Consider the following 25950-nt stretch of genomic DNA (forward strand, 5'->3'; position numbering starts at 1 on the left):
CAGTCTTCTTAATGAAATTATTGTATTTTGTTTTGTTTTTGTTCCTCTTCATCTCCCTCCTATCATTCCTTTCCAAACTTCTCGAGTGGGTTGTTAATGCCCTCTGCCTCCAACTCCTCTCCTCCAGTTCTCTCCTGACCCCCTGAAATCTGGCTTCTTCCCCCTCCACACCACAGAACTGCTTTCTATAGAAGGTCACCAGTGACTTCCTTCTTGGCATATCCAATAACCTCTACTTTATCCTCATCATCCTCAACTTTTCAGTTGCCTTCAACACTGCAGACCACCTGGAAACATTATCTAACCTTGGCTTTGCTGAAACTGTTGTCCTCTCTTTCTGGCCTCTCCTTCTAAATCTCTTTTACTGGTTCCTCCTCTGCCTCCCACCCTCTATCTGTGGGAGTACCTCTCTATTCTCCATCTACACCCTACACCCTGTTCTATTTATTTTATTTTGTTAGTATGTTTGGTTTTGTTCTCTGTCTCCCCCTTTTAGACTGTGAGCCCACTGTTCAGTAGGGACTATCTCTATATGTTGCCAACTTGTACTTCCCAAGCGCTTAGTACAGTGCTCTGCACACAGTAAGCGCTCAATAAATATGATTGATTGATTGATTGATTGATACACCCACTCCCTTGGGATCCAACAGCCAATACTAAGCTGATCATTTCCACCATCTCTCCACCATCCAGACCTCTCTCCTTCACTCCAGTTCCATATTTCCTCCCAACTTCGGATTATCTCTACTTGAATAACACACTGACATCTCAAACCTAATATGCCTAAAACTCAACTGCCCATCTTCCCTCCCCAAAACAACCTTTCCTCTGATTTTCCCATCACTGTAGACAGCACCACCATCCTTCCTAAATCACATGCCTGCAACCTTGGCATGATCCTCGACTCATCTCTCTCATTCTACCTCCATATTCATTCTGTCACCAAAACCTATCAGTTCCACTTTCGCAACATCTCTAGAATCAATTGTGGGCTTTATATATTTCTTTTTTCCACTCTCGGCAATAGTTTTCTCTGTCTTCATTCTGTAGCCCTATCAGGGGAGTTGTAACATATTATTTTAAGTCAGCAAGATTTCAGCAAGAATATAAATGAACTGTTTTTTTAAGAGGCATTTGTTCAGTGCTTACTGCGTGTCAAGCATTGAACTAAGCGCTGAGGGAGATACAAGAGAATCAAGTGGAGCCCATTCCCTGTCTCACAGAGGTCTTAATAATAATAATAATAATAATAATAATAGCAATAATAATTATTGTAATTATTATTGTTATTATGGTACTTGTTCAGCATTTACTAGGTGCCAATCACTGTTCTAAGCACTGGGATAGATACAAGTTAATCAGGTTGGACTCAGTCCCTGCCCCACATGGGGTTCACACTCTTATTCCTATTTTACAGAAGAGGTAACTGAGGCACAAGGAAGTGAAGTGACTTGTCTAAGATCACTTGGCCTGTGCTCTATCCATTAACCCACACTGGCTTAAAGTCTAAGAAGGATGTAAGACAGGTATTGAAAGTCCCCTTTTCCAGATGAGGAAACAGTGAGAAGTTAAGTGACTTGCCTGAAGTCGCGCAGCAGGAAAGTGTCAGGACCGGGATTAGAACCCAGGTCTTCTGACTCCTGGGCCTATGCTCTTTCCATTAGGGTATGCTGCTTTCGATTCCTAGCTTTACAGAAGAATACTTTTTGAAAGGATATTTAGGAAAAACTGTGCCATGAACAAAATAATTTTGCAATACAACTTAGTCCTTTCTTAAAAAAGAACAAAGCTGAAAAATAAAAGTGTTCAACTATATAAGGAAGTCTTTTGTTTCCATTAACAAATCACACACTGTACTTTAAGTTCATTATGAACACCCCACATTGGATTTTGACAAGTGGCATTTTAGTATGGCAAAGATAAGCACCCGAAAAAAGTACGGATTAAAGCCTATCTCGACTGGAACAACAAAAATAGATTGTTTGTATAGTAAGTGCCTCAGACTTCTAAGAACCAAACTCTCGAGACTTGATGTGGCTTCCCTGCCTAAAATCTCTCCTGCTGGAATTCCAGATAGTGGCGGTCTGCTGAAACATGAGTTCAGTTACCAAATATAGCCGAGTGGGGTAAGAATTACATACCCACAGAGGACAGATGCAACTCGGAGGCCACAGTTGTCTCAATCCTGACTGCAGACCGAGTAATCTTTATTGAAAAGCCAAGGCAACTTTCAGCTTTCCTAGAAAAAGAAAAGGAAAAGGCGCTCCTGAAATCGATCGGTAGTTTTGGAGTCTTCAAACTGGCCAGACGCTGATCAGGTTTGTGACACATGCCTCCACTGTACTTTTCAGCTTCATTAAACCATGCTTTGCCATTTCAGGGGCCATGAAAAGTAAGTCGATTTTAAGATACTGCCAGCTATAAATATCATAGTGTACTTTCTAACTTCTGGATTTTACTAGAATGTTTTTTAAAGGGTGCTTTTTCCATTCATCTTGAGAACCAATGGCTCCTCCTGAACAATTTCCACTGCCACCTGTGTTTTTTTGTAGTCTGTAGCATTTTTCCTGAAGTAATCTGTACTACCCTGACATCCGTGTCACATTTTCATAATAGAACTAAACTGCTTGTCTTTCCTATAAGAACCTCCCTAGTAGTAGATGTTTGACGGTGGACTATGTCTTTAGCTTTTTTCTATATTATCTATGTGTTTTAAGAGAAAATGAGACTTTTATCCAGGACTATATTCAAACTGAAGGCAAATTCCTCCTAGGACACAAATGCCTAACAGTATTATTAGAAATAATGTTATTAGATGTTCAAGTACTGGCATGTTTGATATAATGAAATCATAGATGGAAATAGTAGTTAGATGTTTCTAATCATGTGCGTAAATGAACTTCACTAAGCTGTGGTTCAGAGGTAGAGACATAATAAGATATGCTCTTTCGTATTCTTTCAACGCCATTAGCATTAGAACATAATAATAATCCACACCAGTCATTTGGGGGTTTCATGTTCAATTATTGTTTTGTGTCCAACAGCTGAAATCTGGGTTGATTTAGGTTTTTATTTGTTTTTTGCATGCATTCAAAATAACTATAAAAAAATTAGCACTTTCTACCTTGCTTTTAAAATGTGTTTTTAAGTATTTGAAGAAAAAAGATCACGTATTAATTAGTATTATTGTAGTATTGTAGTATTAAGTACATAAGGGGTATGCACATTGGAAATATTATGGGATTAAAACCCTAGGAAGCTGGATCTTTAGTTTTTTGGATCTCTATTTTGCCAAATTGTTCAGTGAAGTTTTATGACTCTACATTTGCTGGAATTGCAAAGATTAATGAATGCGAAGCAAAGTATTGAACTTTACGGATTCAGATTTACCATCACCCTTCCCTGGGTTTTATCACGTGATTGCCAGCCATTGAGTACCGGTTTGATCTAAGTAAGATTTCCAACAAGTTGGTAAAATGGTCCAAAAATGTCTATTATAAAAATAATTATAATGTACTCCTAGGGCACAAACTAAAACATTGCCTCAAGTTGCCCAGAGCTTAAATCCCCACACAGTTGTTTCCTTGGCTTCGTGATTTCATTGCTACAAACCTCAAGGCAACTATGCAATACACCATATATCTTCATAGTCAGGATTACAATAGACAGTCATGATTGCTGTGATTTGTTACTCCATAAAACACAAAGAAGACAGAGAAACTTGGTGGTCTTCTTGGAAATTAAATCCGTCAAGCTTTTTAAGAGCTATCATCCAAAATCTGAAGGCCAAGGCAATCTGCATTGATGTCCTTTAATGTACTTGGCAGGGGTAACAAAAGGATATTGAGATATCCAAGTTCCAGTCAAGCACTCAAGCCATCTATCAGCCAGTTAATGGTTATATCCTGGCGGGACCCCAGTGCAAAAAAATAAACGAAGTTGGATCATGTACTAAACGAAGGGACATGACTCCGGCTACAATTTACGGCAGTTAAATTGCCTTCCTCTGGAGAATTTTTAATGTTAGATTAGCACATTTTGGACACATCATCAGAAGGTTTAATTCTCTGGAGAAGACACTAATGCTAGGAAAAGTCCAGGGAAAATGTGGAAGAGGCAGGCCAGCAGCTAGATGGATAGAGACCATAACAACGATAACGGAGGAACCGTTAGAAAGATTGAGGATTATGGCCAAAGATAGGACGTTCTGGAGAAGGTATATCCACGGAGTCGCTATGAATCGGAAATGACTCGATGGTACTTAATGATAATAATAGTAATTGAGAAAACAAAGGGCTTTATGCAAAACACTGTGAGCCTTTCTGGGAATAGATGAGGACTAATAGCAGTCCTTGTTTTCTTATTTTAAGAATGCTGGATTTTTGACTCACTGTTATTTCCTAGTCTAATGGCAATATTTACTAGTTGTAATATACCAATCAGGGATATGAAAGTCGCACCGTTCATGAAATTGTTTTGGAAAATCAACCAATCAATCAATCGCATTTATTGAGCGCTTACTTTGTGCAGAGCACTGTACTAAGCGCTTGGGAAGTACAAGTTGGCAACATATAGAGACATCCCTACCCAACAGTGGGCTCACAGTCTAAAATCCCTCCAAGCTGGGCTACTTGTGGGTTATTGAGTTCTCCCATCTGAAACCGAGTCTATGTCCGGATTGAAATTTCCTCATTCTCCTCTGCTACTGTCACTCTACTCCTCCATTTCATTTTTACTTCTTAAGGAAGTGTTTCAGTCTGGTCGTCTTCACTGCCGTTAAACTTTTTCTCCACTGAATCCCGAAATAGATACCTGGGTGAGCCAGGGACAGAGAAGTGGATTGGCCGGAGAGGCGATTCCTCTTATTCGATGTCACCTCTTCCATCTACTTCACCCTCTCTCTTTACCAGTTGAAGACTTCTGTTCATTTTAAGCATAAAGAAAAGGGACAGGGCTAAAAGTCAGTATCATTCCTGGTTATCAAATTAATTTTTTTGTTATTTGGGGAGTGGCATTTTACCCTAAACTGGATGTTTTCCAATGGAATTATGTCATTATTCATTGCTTAGAACAGTGCTTTGCATGTAGTAAGCGCTTAACAAATGTCATTATTATTATTATTATTATTTCAAAAGAGATACCCTACTCAAACGTGGAGAATCTGCCAGCCTGAGGCTTCAATTTAGAAAACTTCCAGAAGTCAAATTGTTGTCTTTTCTTTACTGATCAATGTGTCATCTGTTATTGTGGCAAACTTAGCCTCCGTTAGATTACCTAACATAAACCGGCATAAAGCTTGTTGACAATACCCTGTTGGAAAGGGTTTTTAGCTTCTTGAAGGCCAGAGTTAGAATCAGATTGTTGGATTATCTTTAATCAAATTGGATAATAATAATTATAATGATGGCATATATTAAGCGCTTACTATTCATTCATTCATTCAATCGTATTTATTGAGTGCTTACTGTGTGCACAGCACTGTCCTAAGCACTTGGGAGTACAATCAATCAATCATATTTATTGAGCGCTTACTATGTGCAGAGCACTGTACTAAGCGCTTGGGAAGTACAAATTGGCAACACATAGAGACAGTCCCTACCCAACAGTGGGCTCACAGTCTAAAAGGGGGAGACAGAGAACAGAACCAAATATACCAACAAAATAAAATAAATAGGATAGAAATGTACAAGTAAAATAAATAAATAAATAAATAAATAGAGTAATAAGAGTACAAGAGTACAAGTCGGCAACATACAGAGACAGTCCCCTACCCAACAATGGGCTCTGCAAAGCACTGTTCTCAGTGCTGGTTGAAATGCTAAAAGTTGGAAACCAATCCTAAGAATGTTGACTGCACAAAGAGGACATTCAAAGGCAGATTAAATACAAAATTCGCAAGGATAGGCTAGTTTATCGTATAGAAGAAGAGGTGCCAAACATGAATATTTCATTGTGGATGGAGCCAAAACACTATTGTTGGTTAGCCATGCAAGGAAGTGGTCCTAATTCTCCCTTGGCATTTTCGTGTACTGTGTAGAGGGGCAGGCGGGAAGGAGGATGGATACAAGTACCTCTGACGGCGGTTATTCAAGAGCCAAAAAAAGCAGCATGGCCTAGTGGAAAGAGCACAGCCTTGGAATCCAGAGAGCCTGGGTTCAATGCCCGTTCAACCATTTGCCTGATGTGTGACCTTGAGCGAGTCACTTAGCTTCTCTGTGCTTCAATACCCTCATTTTTTAAAAATAGGGATTAAATATCTGCTCTCTAGCTCACTTAGACTCTGACCCCAGTGTGGGACGGGGACTGCATCCAACCTAATTACCTTGTGTCTACCCGAGCATTTAATACGGTGCTTGGCTCATACTAAACACTTAATGTCCCCACCTGTAATTTATTTATTGGACTTCCCAAGCACTTAGTACAGTGCTCTGCACACAGTAAGTGCTCAATCAATCAATCAATCAATCAATCAATCAATTGTATTTATTGAGCGCTTACTGTGTGCAGAGCATTGTACTAAGCGCTTGGGAAGTACAAGTTGGCAACATATAGAGACAGTCCCTACCCAACAGTGGGCTCACAGTCTAAAAGGGGGAGACAGAGAACAAAACCAAACATACTAACAAAATAAAATAAATAGAATAGATATGTACAAGTAAAATAAATAAATAAATAAATAGGGTAATAAATATGTACAAACATATATACATATATACAGGTGCTGTGGGGAAGGGAAGGAGGTAAGATGGGGGGGATGGAGAGGGGGACGAGGGGGAGAGGAAGGAAGGGGCTCAGTCTGGGAAGGCCTCCTGGAGGAGATGAGCTCTCAGTAGGGCCTTAAATACGATCAATAAATACGTATTACGATCAATGAATACGATTGAATGAATGAATGAATCCCCCTGCCTTACCTCCTTCCCCTCCCCACAGCCCCTGTATATATGTCTGTACAGATTTATTGCTCTTATTTATTTTACTTGTACATATCTACTATTCTATTTATTTTATTTTGTTAATATGTTTTGTTTTGTCATCTCTCTCCCCCTTCTAGACTGTGAGCCCGTTGTTGGGTAGGGACCGTCTCTATATGTCACCGACTTGTACTTCTCAAGCACTTAGTACAGTGCTCTGCACACAGTAAGCGCTCAATAAATACGATTGAATGAATGAATGAATCTCCCCCGCCTTACCTCCTTCCCCTCCCCACAGCCCCTGTATATATGTTTGTACAGATTTATTGCTGTTATTTATTTTACTTGTACATATCTACTATTTATTTTATTTTGTTAATACGTTTTGTTTTGTCGTCTGTCTCCCCCTTCTAGGCCATGAGCCCGTTGTTGGGTAGGGACCGTCTCTATATGTTGCCGAATTGTACTTCCCAAGCGCTTAGTGCAGTGCTCTACACACAGTAAGCGCTCAATAAATACGATTGAATGAATGAATGACTATATCTTTAATTCTATTTGTCCTGACGATTTTGACACCTGTCTACATGTTTTGTTTTGTTGTCTGTCTCCCCCTTCTAGACTGTGAGCCCGTTGTTGGGTAGGGACCGTTTCTTTATGTTGCCAACTTGTACTTCCCAAGCGCTCAGTACAGTGCTCTACACACAGTAAGTGCTCAATAAATATGATGGAGAAGTAGTGTGGCTCAGGGGAAAGAGCCCGGGCTTTGGAGTCAGAGGTCATGGGTTCAAAACCCGGCTCCGCCAATTGCCAGCTGTGTGACTTTGGGCAAGTCACTCAACTTGTACTTCCCAACCCCAGCTTGTACTTCCCAAGCGCTTAGTACAGTGCTCTGCACACAGTAAGCGCTCAATAAATACGATTGATTGATTGAGTCTCTGTGCCTCAGTTCCCTCATCTGTAAAATGGGGATGAAGACTGTGAGCCCCCTGTGGGACAACCCGATCACCTTGTAACCTCCCCAGCGCTTAGAACAGTGCTGTGCACATAGTAAGCGCTTAATAAATGCTATCATTATTATTATAATTATTCTCTGGGCCTTAGTTCCCTCCTCTGTAAAATGGGGATGAAGACTGTGAGCCCCCCCCGTGGGACAACCTGATCACCTTGTAACCTCCCCAGCGCTTAGAACAGTGCTGTGCACATAGTAAGCATTTAATAAATGCCATTATTATTATTTTTATTATGATTGAATGAATGAATGACTGTGAGCCCCATGTGGGACAGGGGCTGTGTGCTACCAGATTGCCTTGAATCTACCTTAGCACTTAGAAGATCAATCAATCAATCAATCATATTTATTGAGTGCTTACTGTGTGCAGAGCACTGTACTAAGCACTTGGGACGTTCAAGTTGGCAACATCTAGAGACGGTCCCTACCCAACAGTGGGCTCACAGTCTAGAAGGGGGAGACAGAGAACAAAGCCAAACATATTAACAAAATAAAATAAATAGAATAAATATATATTTATTGAGAACTTACTGTGTGCAGAGCACTGTCCTAAGCGCTTGGGAAGTCCAAGTTGGCAACACAGAGAGACAGTCCCTACCCAACAGTGGGCTCACAGTCTAGAAGGGGGAGACAGACAACAAAACCAAACACACTAACAAAATAAAATAAATAGAATAAATATGTACAAGCAAAATCAATCAATCAATCCAGTAATAAATATGTACAAACATATATATATATATATATATATATATATATATATATATATATATATATATATATATATATACAGAAGAGTGTGTGGAACATAATTATTGTCTAACAAATACTGCGATCATGATAAGAATGATTATTATTAACAGCAATAATTTTCAAAGTATGAAAATGAGTAGGCGCTTTTGAGATTCAGGTCAAAGATGCAATGTCGACGGGGACTTGGTTTAGTCAGTAGGTGGCACGAAAACCTCCCTTGCAATGCCACTGCTGACATAAATCCTTAGTACAATAATCATAATAATGGCATTTATTAAGCGCTGACTATCAATCAATGTCATATTTATTGAGCGCTTACTGTGTGCAGAGCACTGTCCTAAGCGCTTGGGAGTTACAATTCAGCAGTAGATTAGAAACAACCCCTACCCAATAACGGGATCGCAGTCTAGAAGGGGGAGATAGACAACAAAACCTAACATACTAACAAAATAAAATAAATAGAATAGATACGTACGAGTAAAATCAATCAATCAATAAATAGAGTAATAAATATGTACAAACATATATACATATATACATAAGAGTGCCTGGAACATAATTATTGTCTAACAAATACTGCGATTATGATAATAATGATTGTTATTAACAGCAATAATTTTCAAAGTATGAAAATGAGTACGTACTTTTGAGATTCAGGTCAAAGATGCAATGTCGACGCAGACTCGGTTTAGTCACTAAGTGGCACGAAAACCTCCCTTGCAATGCCACTGCTGACATAAATCCTGAGTACAATAATCATAATAATGGCATTTATTAAGCGCTGACTATCAATCAGTCATATTTATTGAGCGCTTACTGTGTGCAGAGCACTGTCCTAAGCGCTTGGGAAGTCCAAGTTGGCAACCCACAGAGACGGTCCCTACCCAACAGTGGGCTCACAGTCTAGAAGGGGGAGACAGAGAACAAAACCAAGCATACTAACAAAATAAAATAAATAGAATAGCTATGTACAAGCAAAATCAATCAATCAATCAATCGAGTAATAAATATGTACAAACATATATACATATATACAGAAGAGTGCCTGGAACATAATTATTGTCTAACAAATACTGCGATCATGATAATAATGATTGTTATTAACAACAATAATTTTCAAAGTATGAAAATGAGTAGGTGCTTTTGAGATTCAGGTCAAAGATGCAATGTCGACGCAGACTCGGTTTAGTCACTAAGTGGCACGAAAACCTCCCTTGCAATGCCACTGCTGACATAAATCCTGAGTACAATAATCATAATAATGGCATTTATTAAGCGCTGACTATCAATCAGTCATATTTATTGAGCGCTTACTGTGTGCAGAGCACTGTCCTAAGCGCTTGGGAAGTCCAAGTTGGCAACCCACAGAGACGGTCCCTACCCAACAGTGGGCTCACAGTCTAGAAGGGGGAGACAGAGAACAAAACCAAGCATACTATCAAAATAAAATATATAGAATAGATATGTACAAGCAAAATAAATCAATCAATAAATAGAGTAATAAATATGTACAAACATATATACATATATACAGAAGAGTGCCTGGAACATAATTATTGTCTAACAAATACTACGATTATGATAATAATGACTATTATTAACAGCAATAATTTTCAAAGTATGAAAATGAGTAGGTGCTTTTGAGATTCAGGTCAAAGATGTAATGTCGACGCGGACTTGGTTTAGTTACTAGGTAGCACGAAAACCTCCCTTGCAATGCCACTGCTGACATAAATCCTGAGTACAATAATCATAATAATGGCATTTATTAAGCGCTGACTATCAATCAGTCATATTTATTGAGCGCTTACTGTGTGCAGAGCACTGTCCTAAGCGCTTGGGAAGTCCAAGTTGGCAACACACAGAGACAGTCCCTACCCAACAGTGGGCTCACAGTCTAGAAGGGGGAGACAGACAACAAAACCAAACATACTAACAAAATAAAATAAATAGAACAGATACGTACAAGCAAAATAAATCAATCAATAAATAGGTACAAACATATATACATATATACAGAAGAGTGCCTGGAACATAATTATTGTCTAATAAATACTACGATTATGATAATAATGACTATTATTAACAGCAATAATTTTCAAAGTATGAAAATGAGTAGGTGCTTTTGAGATTCAGGTCAAAGATGCAATGTCGACGCGGACTCGGTTTAGTCAGTAGGTGGCACGAAAACCTCCCTTGCAATGCCACTGCTGACATAAATCCTTAGTACAATAATCATAATAATAATGGCATTTATTAAGTGCTGACAATCAATCAATCAATCAGTCATATTTATTGAGCGCTTACTGTGTGCAGAGCACTGTCCTAAGCGCTTGGGAAGTCCAAGTTGGCAACACACAGAGACGGTCCCTACCCAACAGTGGGCTCACAGTCTAGAAGGGGGAGACAGAGAACAAAACCAAACATATTAACAAAATAAAAGCAATAGAATAGATATGCACAAGTAAAATAAATAAATAGAGTAATAAATCCGTACAAACATATATCCATATATCCAGGTGCTGTGGAGAAGGGAAGGAGGTAAGGCGGGGGGGATGAAGAGGGGGAGGAGGGGGAGAGGAAGGAGGGGGCTCAGTCTGTGAAGGCTTACTATGTGCAAAGCACTGTTCTAAGCGCTGGGGAGGTTACAAGGTGATCGGGTTGTCCCACGGGGGGGCTCACAGTCTTTATCCCCATTTTATAGATGAGGGAACTGAGGCCCAGAGAATGATAATAATAATAATGATGACATTTATTAAGCGCTTACTATGTGCAAAGCACTGTTCTAAGCACTGGGGAGGTTACAAGGTGATCGGGCTGTCCCACAGGGGGCTCACAGTCTTCATTCCCATTTTACAGAGGCGGGAACTGAGGCCCAGAGAATAATAATAATAATAATAATAGCATTTATTAAGCACTTACTATGTGCAAAGCACTGTTCTAAGCGCTGGGGAGGTTACAAGGTGATCGGGTTGTCCCACGGGGGGGCTCACAGTCTTCATCCCCATTTTACAGAGGAGGGAACTGAGGCCCAGAGAATAATAATAATAATAATAATGATAGCATTTATTAAGCGCTTACTATGTGCAAAGCACTGTTCTAAGCTCTGGGGAGGTTACAAGGTGATCGGGCTGTCCCATGGGGGGCTCACAGTCTTAATCCCCATTTTACAGATGAGGTATCTGAGGCACAGAGAAGTGAAGTGACCTGCCCAAAGTCACACAGCTGACAGTTGGGGAAGCCGGGATTTGAACCCATGACCTCTGACTCTCCAGCCCACGCTCTTTCCGTTGAGCCACGCTGCTTCACTACAAATGCTTAGTCCAGTGCTCTGCGCACAGTAAGCGCTCAATAAATACGATTGACTGAATAAATCCCGTGGATGGGTAGTAGGATTTCAGCTAGCTCGGACCTGCCGTGCAACCCCCAAATGGCAATCAATCAATCAATCGTATTTATTGAGCGCTTACTGTGTGCAGAGCACTGTACTAAGCGCTTGGGAAGTACAAGATGGCAACATAGAGAGACAGTCCCTACCCAACGGTGGGCTCACAGTCTAAAAGACCATATGCATTCACTAGTCGGAGAGGAAGAGGGTGACACAACTAGGAGCAATCCTAGGAACCCCTAGGCCTGACACAGGGAAAGGAGGAATGTTTTCTCTTCCTGAGCAACTGTACTGGAGGCACAATCAGTGGAAAGAGCCCGGGCTTTGGAGTCAGAGGTCATGGGTTCAAACCCCAGCTCCACCAATTGTCAGCTGTGTGACTTTGGGCAAGTCACTTCACTTCTCTGTGCCTCAGTTACCTCATCTGTAAAATGGGGGTGAAGACTGTGAGCCCCCCGAGGGACAACCTGATCACCTTGTAACCTCCGCAGCGCTTAGAACAGTGCTTTGCACAAAGTAAGCACTCAATCAATGCCATTATAGAAAAAAATCAATCCCCTCACCTGTAAAAAAAACCTCATGGTGGAGGGGGGGAGGGGGGAGTGATGGTAGCTAATGGGGAATAGGATCCAATCATTGATACAGGAAATCCTAACTATAATTCTCCCAGGAATCCATATTCATTCCATTATCCTAACTCTATTGTAACTCTATTTATCTCCAAGTGAAGCACTGTATTGTAACTCTAAGAGAAGCAGCGTGCCTCAGAGGAAAGAGACCGGGCTTGGGAGTCAGAGGTCATGGGTTCAAATTCCGGGTCTGACGATTGTCAGCTGTGTGACTTTGGGCAAATCACTTCACTTCTCTGGGCCTCAGTTATCTCATCTGTAAAATGGGGATGAAGATTGTGGGACAACCTGATCACCTTGTATCCTCCCCAGAGCTTAGAACAGTGCTTTGCACATAGTAAGCGCTTAACAAATGCCGTTATTATTATTATTATTATTATTACTGTACTCTCCCAAGCACTTAGAACACAGTAGGCCCTCAATGAATACCACTAATTGAAAAAGGAAAATAATAATAATAATAATGATGGCATTTGTTAAGCGCTTACTATGTGCAAAGCATTAGAGTAAAGCAGTATCACTTTTTTATGGTGCTTGTTAAGTGCTTATTATGTGCCAGGCACATAATAATAATAATAATAATAATAATAATAATAATAATAATAATGGCATTTGTTAAGTGCTTACTATGTGCAAAGCATTAGAGTAAAGCAGTATGACTTTTTTATGGTACTTGTTAAGTGGTACTTATTATGTGCCAGGCACTGAGCTACAAGCTAATCAGTTTGGACACAGTCCATGTCCTGCAAGGGGATCATAGTCTCTTGTAGGTGAGAGCGGAGTTTAACTTCTATTTTACAGATGAGGTAACTGATGCCAGAGAAGTGAAGTGACTTGCCCAAGGTCTCAGAGCAGACAAGTCGCAGAGCCAGGACTCGAACCCAGGACCTTTTGACTCCCAGGCAAGTGATCGATCCACTAGGCCACGTTGCATCTCCACTGGACAAATATTCAGGTGTTCTACTCCTTTGGCTCAAGGCTATTTCCTTTCAATACTCACTTAATGACCAGACAAACCACAAATTAGACCGGGGCTCTCTTTCCCCTCTTTTTATATATTTAATCATGAATCAATCTGTCGATCAATCAGTAGTATTTATTGGGTGCTCAGGAAGGGAAGAATGCAGATGTGTTTGTTCCAACTTCTTCTGGCGCACAAGGAAGATTATCTCAACTTGCAGTCCTATTTACTAGAAATGTGAAGTGCTGCAATTATAATAAGTCTGAAAGAAATCAGGAAGAAGCACGGCAGGAAGCAACTTGCCTCGTGGAGCTAGCACAAGCTTGGGAATCATCGGACCTGGGTTTTAATCCTGGCCCCGCGACTTGTCTGCTGTGTGACCTCAGGCAAGTTACTTAATTCTCTGTGCCTCAAGTTCCTCATCTGTAAATGGAGACTAAATTCTACTCCTTCCTTAGATCGTGATCTCTGTGTGAGACAGGGGCTGTACCCAACTTGACTATCTTATAGCTACCCCAGCGCTTAGTACAGTGTGCGGCTCAAAGTAGGCCCTCGACAAATGTCATAATTAATTATTATTAGAGATAGGAACCTGAAGCCAGAAACTGCAGCATCATCATCATCATCATCAATCGTATTTATTGAGCGCTTACTATGTGCAGAGCACTGTACTAAGCGCTTGGGAAGTACAGATTGGCAACATATAGAGACAGTCCCTACCCAACAGTGGGCTCACAGTCTAAAAGGGGCAGAAATTAAGAGCCAAAAACAGAGGTCAGAGGACATGTATTGAATCTCCGGGTTGAGCCGAAGAATTTGCAAATTCTCCAACTGCTCTGCCGTTGTTTGGCAGGCGTCAGACAACCCTATCTCAGGTTGGGTCAGTGACTAGGAATCAAATGTTCCCTTTAGAGGAGACCGTCATACCCTGATTAAATCTTCATCTCCACAGGATAATAATTATAATAATAATAATAATAATAATAATAATAACATTTATTAAGCACTTACTATGTGCAAAGCACTGTTCTAAGCGCTGGGGAGGTTACAAGGTGATCAGGTTGTCCCACGGGGGGCTCACAGTCTTCATCCCCATTTTCCAGATGAGGTAACCGAGGCCCAGAGAAGTGAAGTGACTTGCCCAAAGTCACACAGCTGACAACTGATGGAGCTGGGATTTGAACCCCTGACCTCTGACTCCAAAGCCTGGGCTCTTTCCACTGAGCCACGCTGCTTCTCACCAGCCGTTTGAAGCCGGGTAGCTTCGGCCAGAGAAAAAGAGAAGCGGTGTGGCCCAGTGGAAAGAGCACGGACCTGAGACCTCTAATCCAGGCACTGCCATTTGCCTGGGCAAGTCACTGCACTTCTCTGTTTCTCAGTTTGCTCCACTGTAAAATGGGAATACCTGTTCTCCCTCCTACTAAGACTTGTGAGCCCCATACAGGACAGGGACTGTGTCCAATCTAATTTGCTTGTCTCCAACCCATTGCTTAGAACAGTGTTTGACACCTAGTAAGTACTGACACCTAGTAAGACACCTAGAGAAGCAGCGTGGCTCAGTGGAAAGAGCCCGGGCTTTGGCGTCAGAGGTCGTGGGTTCAAATACCGGCTCTGCCAATCATCAACTGTGTGACTTTGGTCACTTCACTTCTCTTTGCCTCAGTTCCCTCATCTATAAAAGGGGGATTAAGACTGTGAGCCCCCCGTGGGACAACCTGATTGCCTTGTAGCTTCCCCAGTGCTTAGAACAGTGCTTTGCACATAGTAAGCGCTTAATAAATGCTGTTATTATTATAAGCAATATCTAGACTGTGAGCCCACTGTTGGGTAGGGACCGTCCCTATATGTTGCCAACTTGTACTTCCCAAGCGCTCAATACAGTGCTCGGCACACAGTAAGCGCTCAATAAATACGATTGAATGAATAAATGCCATCATTATTATTATTACTGAACAAATACCATAAAAAAGGTGGACAGAGGTGGCAGAAGAACCCTGCAGAGCGTGGCTCTGTGAAAAAGAGCCCGGGCTTTGGAGTCAGAGGTCATGGGTTCAAATCCCGGCTTTGCCAGCTGTCAGCTGTGTGACTTTGGGCAAGTCACTTAACTTCTCTGTGCCTCAGTTACCTCATCTGTAAAATGGGGATTAAAACTGTGAGCCCCCCCATGGGACAACCTGATCACCTTGTAACCTCCCCAGCGCTTAGAACAGTGCTTTGCACATAGTAAGCACTTAACAAATGCCATCATTATTATTATGGGGAAGCAGCATGGCTCAGTGGAAAGAGCACGGGCTTTGGAGTCAGAGTTCATGGGTTCAAATCCCGTCTCTGCCCAGTTGTCATCTGTGTGACTTTGGGCAAGTCACTTCACTTCTCTGTGCCTCAGTTCACTCATCTGTAAAATGGGGATGAAGACTGTGAGCTCCCTGTGGGACAATCTGATCACCTTGTAACCTCCCCAGCACTTAGAACAGTGCTTTGCACATAGTAAGTGCTTAATAAATACCATCATTAACATTATTATTATAACCCCACAGAAGAGCAAAGGGTGGGAAAAATCCAGGTAATTTCAGTGGATTGTGTGTTTTGGATGGCTAAGCATTCCCCTAGCAAATCAAGACAAGGATGACTGTGAACATTTCAAGAATCTGTGATGATTCCAACCGGTGAACAAAGAAAAAGGCCCTTTAGAGTCACACAATACTGTAGTATGCTTGTCTGTTCTTCTGGAAGCATATCTGTTCCAATCAGTGCACGGGGAAAAAAGAGACTCCAGAGAAACATACAGTGTGGCAGAGTACATGTTTGTTTTCTCTTTGGAGGCCTCCTTTCCGGGCGCATTCTAGTTCTAGGAAAGGTGTCGGGTATGTACTGTTTCTTATTTTGCTCTGAAGTTTTCTTCTTCACAACTTAATGGCAGGGAACAGTAGCTCCTTGCTTAAATGCATGAAATATTCCTTCTATTGCAGTGTTCTTCGACGGGGACTATGTTGTCTTCCAGCCTGCAAGACCGAAGCTCTGAACCTCCAGGGCCTCTGTCCTTCGCACTGAAGGGGGCTTATGCTGCAAAACACAGTCAGCACCGGGGCTACCCCCAGAGCTCATCCCAGAACGCCTCTCATGACTCCTTTTCTGATTCCCTAGCAGATATGCAGGAAGAAGCCAAGAATTCCGACATCCTGCCGGACCTCTCTGCCTTCCTCAGCCAGGAGGAGATAAACAAGAGTTTGGACCTGGCCCGGGAAGCCATTGCCCAGTCAGAGGCAGAGGACGTCGAATCGGAACAGGAGATCACTCACATTTTGAACCCCTCTCCCCAGAGCCCCTCGGGAAGCAGCTCCTTTGGGGAGACCAGACGGAGCGAGGAGGCGGCTTCGAACCGGCCGGCTCTGGCCCGGCCGGAGTCTTCAGCGCCCGGGCTTGGTGTCGGCTCCAAGTCCGAGTTGAAGAGGCAGCCCGTCGTCTCCCCGCGGTTGATGGCCAGCCCCAGCTACATCCGCAGTCTCAGGAGCGCCGAGAGACGCGGGGCAAATGTGCGGAGCCCGAGCGCCAATTCCAAACCGACCGACCCGGGGGAGGTGGGCCCCCGGAGCAAGCTGTGCGACAAGGCGGCTAACTTCATCGAGGAGCTCTCCTCCATCTTTAGAGAAGCAGCCAAGCCAAGGAACAGGAGTCCCGATGGAGAATCCTCCTCCCCGGACAGTGGATACCTGTCCCCTAAGAACCAGTCCTCCACCCCAATGAGCGCTTTAGCCAGCCAGAGTCCCACCACAGACCACCGAGAGATGAAGGTCGGGGCCCAGTCACCCGACGCCGTCCGCCTCGATGCTTTCTGCGACGAAGGCCGGCCCCTCTTCCAGTCAGACGACGGCCCCTCTCACCAGCAGCCTGGCCCCTCGAGTTCCCTCCCCACGGCCCCTCGATTTACCCAGAAACTGAGAAGCCAAGAAGTGGAGGAAGGAAGTAGGGTCCTCCTGGAGTGTCGAGTCACCGGCCACCCGAAACCTCGGATCAGGTCAGTGATTGGCTGATTTCTAGACTGTGAGCTCACTGTTGGGTAGGGACTGTCTCTATATGTTGCCAACTTATACTTCCCAAGCGCTTAGTACAGTGCTCTGCACATGGTAAGCTCCCAATCAATACAATTGATTAATTGATTGATTGATTGGACTGGTGTTAGCATCTGGCTTTACTCTACGGGAAGGAGAGACTACCACTGGCAAAGAAAGGATTCCCCAGTGTGAAATCCATGGCGATCCATTCCAAACTCCACCTCAAATAGAAAGGTGTGGTGGGCGGACAGGGAAGAGAAATGGGGAATAAGGAGAGTGGAGAATAATTATACCTAAATGCAATCACACCGGATGGATTCAGTGGGTTCATTCATTCATTCAATCGTATTTATTGAGCGCTCACTGTGTGCAGAGCACTGTACTAAGCGCTTGGGAAGTACAAGTGTTGGCATGACAGCGGCTCAGCCTGACAAGGGGTGGGATCCCCGGGCTTCTGAGAGCAGTAGAAGAGCAGGAACAGTCCTGGAAGGTGGGGGCTCCATCCTGGGAATGGAGGTGAGAAGCAGTGTAGCCTAGTGGATAGACCACAGGCCTGGGAGCCAGAGAACCTGCTTCTAATTCCAGTTCTGCCACTTGCCTACTGTGTGATGTGGGGTAAATCACTTAACTTTTCTGGGCCTCAATTTTTTCATCTGTAAAATGGGGATGAAAAAGCCATTCTCTCTCCCCCTGAGATTGTGAGCCCCACGTGGCGAAGGGATTGTGTCTGACCTGATGACCTCGTATCTCCCCCAGTGCTTAGTAAGCACTTAATGAATGACGGTATAATTGTTATTACTAGGCTCAAAGCCACCAAGAAAGACAACAAGATGAGGATTTTCGACCAGCGGAGAGAGGGGCGAGAAATAGGTTAGAAGGCAGGGAAACAGGGTAGGCAAAGAAGGTGGGCTGGAAAGCCACAGAGTAGAAAGGGTCAAAGGAGAGAAACAAAGATTTTAGGTTCTCTGCAAAGTCTCTCCACAGGTCAGCTAGCTGGAGATTGATAATTGATGCCTTCAGAGGCAAAGGAATGGTAAAAAGTAGTGTGGCCTAGAGATTAGAGCATGGGCCCAGAAGTCAGGAGGACATGGGTTCTAATCCTGACTCCGCTAATTGTCTGCTGTGTTATCTAGGGCAAGTTACTTCACTTCTCTGTGTCTCAATTATCTCATCTGTAAAAAGAGGATTAAGACTGTGAGCCCCATGTGGGACTCCCTGAATTAGGCTCTGGCCACTAAGCCATACTGCCTTTACCGTTGACCATAATTACAGTGAAAGCCAAAAACAACTAGTGGTTATACTATTCTCCATAAGGCAGACACTTAAATATCCTAAACAGATAAGGCTCTCTCCCATTTTTCGCTTTAGTAACCCAATCCAACGCTAAACAACTCTCATGCCATTTACAGGCTAGTTCCTAATGCTAATAATAGCGTCTCTAGTACATTAAACCCTGAGAGATGGGCACCTGTGTTTATGGGCTAATTTACTATTAGTAATTATTTGTCACTAATGTTTTAATAATACAGACAACACAACATTTGTCAGACTTGTTCTCCCTTTCCTACTGTGGTTATTTCTGGAGTGGAGCAATTTAGAAAGTATATTTGAATCATTTTCACTTTTTGATGATAAGATTTAATTATCTGAGGTCAGAAGGACAAAGGCAAAGAGCAATCTGATATAAGGAGTCTCAGTTGTGAAACTTTAATGGTTCCAGAAGCTTTATCTAGCCCAGTTTGACTTCTCTTCCAGGGTGGATGTTCCAGTTTGGTTTGAATCAAGCGTTTAGTACAGTGTTCTGCACAAAATAAGCACTCAATGAATTACACAAAATCAGTTGTGATGGATGATCCTCACTAAATAATAATAAAAATAATAATAATGGCATTTATTAAACGCTTACTTGAGCGCTGGAAGCGCTGAACACTGAACACTGAATACTGGAAGTGTTCCACCGTGAATCACATAAGGGACTGAATGCACAAAGCACTGTTCTAAGTGCTGGGGGATTGCAAGGGGATCAGGTTGTCCCACAGGGTGCTCCCAGTCTTCATCCCCATTTTACAGATGAGGTCACTGAGGCCCAGAGAAGTGAAGTGACTTGCTCAAAGTCACACAGCTGACAATTGGCAGAAGCAGAATTTGAACTCCAAAGCCGGTGCTCTTTCCATTGAGCCACGCTGCTTCTCTAAATAATTTGTTGTTCTAAACACCTGGATATAGTTTCTCTTGACATAATGTCATTAAGTAAAAAAAATCCTTCACTTAGACCTCATTTTAACTGTATGTTTTTCTTTTAAATGAAGGCCGGAGGGAATTTCGGCAGTGTAATCTAGATTTTTTTTTTTACCTTGATTACTAACACCAGGGGGCAAGAGAGCCCTCTGCAAATGTCTGTAATCTAATAAGTGCTTCAAACTTCCTCACAAATTGACGTAATGGCAGTAGGAATTTATTTAAGTGAAAATCATCCGACATGTCAAGGAATGATGAACTCTAATATTTCTATATCACTCAGTGCTAATATAGCCCAACTGTTTCGCAAGCCGTATATTGCAGTCTCTACATTCAGCCCTCACCCTGTATAATTTGGCTCCTACTAAGTACATTGTGTCCCTTAGGATGGAAGAAGGTGCTATCTATTTGAAAACGAGGGTGGGTTTCAAGGAAGCAGACTAATTACTGTGCTGAAGTTGACATTTTTTCAGGAAGACTTGATAAATAAACTCTTCTTACAGAGTCCTTCTGTCTCCTCAGTAGCCCAAATGGCTGTCCAAAAACGTGTTGTTGGGTCTATATTTTCTCAGCTGGAAGTGTTCCACCGTGAATCACATAAGGGACTGAATTTTCCTTGTTTCCTTCTCATCATCATCATCATCAATCGTATTTATTGAGCGCTTACTATGTGCAGAGCACTGTACTAAGCGCTTGAGAAGTACAAATTGGCAACGTATAGAGACAGTCCCTACCCAACAGTGGGCTCACAGTCTAAAAGGGGGAGACAGAGAACAAAACCAAACATACTAACAAAACCAAACCAAACTTCTCATCCAAGAAGGAAATAAGAGAAGCAGCATGGCTTAACACAAAGAGCCCAGGCCCGAGAATCAGAGGACCTGAGTTTGAATCCCGGCTTTGCCACTTGCCTGATGTGTGATCTTGGGCACGTGCCTCAGTTTCCATATCTGTAAAATGGGAATTCAATACCTATTCTCCCTCCTACTTAGACTGTGAGCCCCAAGTGGGACAGGGACTGATAGCCTACCCCAGTGCAAAGTCTAGAGCTTGGCATGTTGCAAATGCCACATTTATTAAAATCCATGCCTGAAGCTCATTTATTAATTCTGAAAATAGGAGGGAAGAGAAACTTTGTGGACCAGCAAGCAGTTTTCCCAAGTGTCAAGCAGAGGTGCTCACTCACGCTGAGATTTTGCAGCCACTCAGCCTTCTAATGATAGCAACTGTATAGTTTTTCTAATGTTTTATTTGAATTAGAACTCCTCAAGGACTCCTTGGATTAACTGGGGCTTACATATGTGTCCCCTGGGACCCTCAATGACATATCCACCTTAGACACTGGTGGTTCATTCATTCATTCATTCATTCAATCGTATTTATTGAGTGCTTACTGTGTGTAGAGCACTGTACTAAGCTCTTGAGGTTGGCCATAAGGAAATGATTTCCACTGAAGGATATCTTCCGCAGAGCTCATATGGCTCAGTGGAAAGAGCATGGACTTTGGAGCCAGAGGTCAAGGGATCAAAACCAGACTCCATCAGTTGTCAGCTGTGTGACTTGGGCAAGTCACTTAACTTCTCTGTGCCTCAGTTAACTCATCTGTAAAATGGGGATAAAGATTGTGAGCCCCCCGTGGGACAACCTGATCACCTTGTAACCTTCCCAGCACTTAGAACGGTGCTTTGCACATAGTAAATGCTTAATAAATGCCATTATTATTATTATTATTAGCACATAGGAGCAAGAGATTTCCCAGTAACAAGTTCTGTTCTGAATTGCATGCAATGGTTGTTTCCCTCCAGGCCTACACAGCAACCAGTCACCAGCAGAGACAGCGACAGGATATGAGGAAAATGCTACCCTCCCTCCATTCCCATTCCCTTCCAAAGAAGAGAGTGTTCCTATCAATCAGTGATATTGGGTGTGTACTAAGTGCGGGGGAAGATACAACTAAGCAAGACTCATTCCCTGGCCTCAAGGAGCTTACAGTCTAAACAAAAAACTCATTTACAAATAGAGAGAGAGGAGGAAGAACTAGAATATACTAGGTAGTAATATGAGTGTGTCAGGATGAAATACGTATAAACGCTGATGGCAGGTATAAATGTCTTAGTACTGGGGTGACTATTGAATTGACTTGGGATGTTGGGAGTGACTGGGGAGGGGTTCTTTGAGGAGGTGAGATTTTAAAAGGCTCTTTGAAAATGGAAAGGGCTGTAGTTTGGAGGATTTGCGAGGAGGGAGTACCCACCTAGAAGCACAGGTATGGCTAGGAGGTGAGCTTGAAAGAGTGAGGAACACTAGATGGGCGGCAGCGGATGAAGAGAGCCAATATACATAGAATACAAAAACCTCATGGAGAACCTTGAAGCAACTCCCCAGACCTCAGAGGAAAGTTTATATATAAAACTTGCAGGGACAGGAAGTCCACCCAATGCAGTCATGAACCAAGAGGGATCCTTTTTTTAAAAGAAAGAAATAGAGAATCATTACCTTCAGCCGGTGATGAGAAGAAATATTGCTTTAGTGCATAGAGCATGGGCCTGGAAATCAGAAGGACCTAGGTTCTAATCCCGATTCCTCCCCGTGTGTCCTGTGTGACCTTGGGCAAGTGATTTCACTTCTCTGGGCCTCAGTGGCCTCTTCTGTAAAACGGGGATTTAAGTCTTGGGATCCACAAAAGTCAACCATTCAACTTCAAGACAAATTAAAATCAATCAATCAATCATATTTATTGAGCGCTTACTGTGTGTAGAGCACTGTGCTAAGCACTTGGGAGAGTACAATATTAGCAGATTTGGTAAGCATGTTCCCTGCCCACAAAGAGGGGGAGACAGGCATTAATATAAATAAATAAATTACGGATATGTACGTAGTGCTGTGAGGCTGAGGAATAAAAGATGGAAATTCAAGTGCAAGTGTGACACAGAAGGGAGGGGGAGAAGAGGAAATGAGGGTTTTGTTGGGGATGGCCTCTTGGAAGAGGTGTGCCTTCAACAAGGTTTTGAAGGTGGGGAGAGCAATTGTCTGTCAGATGTGAAGAGGGAAGAAGGCGGCAGTTCCCCCCTAGACTGTAAGCTTGTTGTAGGCAGGGAATGTTTACTGTTGTACTGTACTCTTCCAACAGCTTGGTACAGTGCTCCGCCCACCATGCCGCTCAATAAAGAAGGCTGAATGAATGAACGAATAAACATAGCTGAAACAAAATGAAGCAATTGCCTTCCTCTGTGGATATTTAATAATAATAATAATAATGATTACGGTATTTGTTAAGTGCTTACTGTATGCCAGGCACTGAACTAAGCGCTGGGGTGAATAATAATAATAATAATAATAATAATGACGATGGCATTTGTTAAGTGCTTACTATGTGCAAAGCACTGTTCTAAGCGCTGGGGTGGTTACAAGGTGATCAGCTTGTCCCACGTGAGGCTCACAGTCTTAATCCCCATTTTACAGATGAGGTCACTGAGGCACAGAGAAGTGAAGTGACTTGCCCAAAGGCACACAGCTGACAAGTGGCGGAGTTGCAATTAGAACCCAAAAACTCTGACTCCCAAACCCACGCTCTTTCCACTGAGCCACACTGCTTCTCATAATAATAATAATAATAATAATAATAATAATAATAATGGCATTTATTAAGTGCTTACTATGTGCAAAGCACTGTTCTAAGCACTGGGGAGGTTACAAGGTGATCAGGTTGTTCCACGGCGGGCTCACAATCTTAATCCCCATTTTACAGATTAGGTAACTGAGGCACAGCACAGTCAGAACGAGGAGCGTCCTGTCTGTTCAACTTATTCTTTGTAGCCAGGCTGAGAGATGCAGCAAGGTTCCTAGAATATGCTTCCGTTCCCCTGTGACAGCTCTCCCCACTCAGTATGCTAGGGGCTTCATCCAAAATCCTAGAAGCAGTCATTCAAGAATGACTATGAACTGCATATTGAACCCTATCAATCAATCAATCAATCGTATTTATTGAGCGCTTACTGTGTGCAGAGCACTGTACTAAGGGCTTGAACTGGGAATGAACTGGGTTTATGTAAATAATACTCCTCATTGACAGGAAACTTGTCTGCCAGTTCTGTTATATTGTGCTCTCCCAAGTGCTTAGTTCAGTGCTCTGCACACAGTAAGCACTCAATAAATACCATTGATTGATTATTTTTATTAATAAAATGTACCAGATGCTAGAATGCTTCTTTTGAACACAAGTGTTATGAGGGGTGAGGCAAAACTTTCTTCCAAATTGTGCTTTCAGTGAGGAAACAGTACTGGGTTGATTAGCATTAAAGAAAGCACCCTCTTCAGGGTTTAGTAAATGCTTCTTTTCCAAGAAAGAAAAGCAGAAAACAGAGACTGTGAAGAACTTGCAGACTTACTTTTTGCACTAACTTCAGGAGTTTATCATTTTTCCAAGTATTCTAGACTGTGAGCCTGCTGTTGGGTAGGGACTGTCTCTATATGTTGCCAACTTGTACTTCCCAAGCACTTAGTACAGTGTTCTGCACACAGTAAGCACTCAATAAATACAATTGAATGAATGAATGATTGAATGAACCATCATGTATATATATTTTTTTTTCAGAAGGAAAATAGAACTAGCAAAGTCTGGAGAAAATATTTGCTATTCTAAACACCAATCAGTGCTTTAGAATCTGATACTTCTACTAACATCTGATAGACTTCATTAAGGAAAAATTACAGTCTCTCTAAGCCCTGAAATTTGACATTTTTATGGTAAAGTAATCTTGAATCTCATTTGATTGAAAGACCAGAGGAAACACAAGTTATTCCCATTAACGTTAATGGACAGTGTTTTGATCTTTAATGTAGCTAATGTAGACCCCTGAAGAACACTTCCATCCTAGAATTCAGGCTTATAAAACCAAGCCAGTTTTGCTTATAATTACACAGCCTGGAGAACAAAATACCACACTAATGTCAAGCTCAAGAATATTTGATTTTCTTTCTTGCAGTTCAGTCTTTCAGATTAAAAAAAAAAAAATAGACCTCCAAATTTCCATTTGACCTATAAAATTCTCACTGAGTCCTCCCTCTCTAGCCCTTATCCTTTTCTGGCACCTTATCAATAGATACCACCTGTGGCAAAAGAAGTCAGCTGTGGCAAATGAACCCCAAGTACACGGATTTCCATTAAAAACCAAACCACAAGGAAAACATATAATAGAAGACCGTATTAAATTTCTCTTTGGGCCTCTGATTCTTATTAGAACTGATGCTTGATTTCTTTTAGGTTCATGGCATAGATCAATGCTGATTTTCATGGCTGATACTAATTAGAGTAATTACACAAACCTCCTCTTCCTGCCTTTCTCTCCAACACTTTAATCAACTATTTCAAACCACAGCTACATCAAAAATCAAAGCACAAGCTAAAGTCAAGCTTAGCACATTAAAAGCCTTTGTTCTAAATCACTTTTTCTACCAGTGTAGGCAGAGTTTAGTGTGTTCTCAACAAAATGAAACTCCAAGTGTCACCTGGACCACCATTCACAGTAGAGTTGCTTAGCAAATTCTCCCTTTCCAGAGTTGGGATGATTCAGTGCTTCACTCTAAACACAAGCTAAGCTTGCCCCAAGATTTCTTCAAGTAAAAATATACTTTGCTGAGGTAAGTGTTTGGAATTTGAAAAAAATTATTCGAATCTGTAAATGCGAATGTTTCTTTGAAAACTCCATGCACATTTAATGAACACAAAGCAGTACTGTCTTCTCTGAAATAATTGTGCAGTCTAGACTGGGGCTGAATCTGTGAATGAGACATCTTTGGTTTCTGTTATTTGGCTTGTCTGTTATTTGGCTTGTTATTTGGCAGGTTAGTCTATTTTTGTGCATTATTTGGTTTTAGTGAGTGAACACATTTTTTAACTCTTACTTGCTGTATTGGTTAATTTTGGATTCCAGGATGTTTTATCACTTTTGCCCTGGTCCTGCCTTAATAATAATTAATAATAATTGCGGTATTTGTTAAATGCTTACG

The 25950-nt window shown here is 42.0% G+C and overlaps 1 protein-coding gene across 3 annotated transcripts in view; it reads left to right on the plus strand.

Annotated features, from left to right (window-relative positions):
• Positions 1–16628: 16628 nt before the first annotated feature.
• Positions 16629–25950, plus strand: part of PALLD (palladin, cytoskeletal associated protein) — a 454922-nt gene continuing 445600 nt past the window's right edge. For all 3 annotated transcript variants that reach the window (XM_038755083.1, XM_038755084.1, XM_038755085.1), the window contains exon 1: positions 16629–17666. In XM_038755083.1, the coding sequence (XP_038611011.1) occupies positions 16639–17666 (1028 nt within the window). In that variant the 5' untranslated portion in view covers positions 16629–16638. The remainder of the gene's footprint in view (positions 17667–25950) is intronic.

The sequence above is a fragment of the Tachyglossus aculeatus genome, chromosome 12 (genome assembly GCF_015852505.1).
Source record: "Tachyglossus aculeatus isolate mTacAcu1 chromosome 12, mTacAcu1.pri, whole genome shotgun sequence".
Taxonomy (NCBI): Eukaryota; Metazoa; Chordata; class Mammalia; order Monotremata; family Tachyglossidae; genus Tachyglossus; species Tachyglossus aculeatus.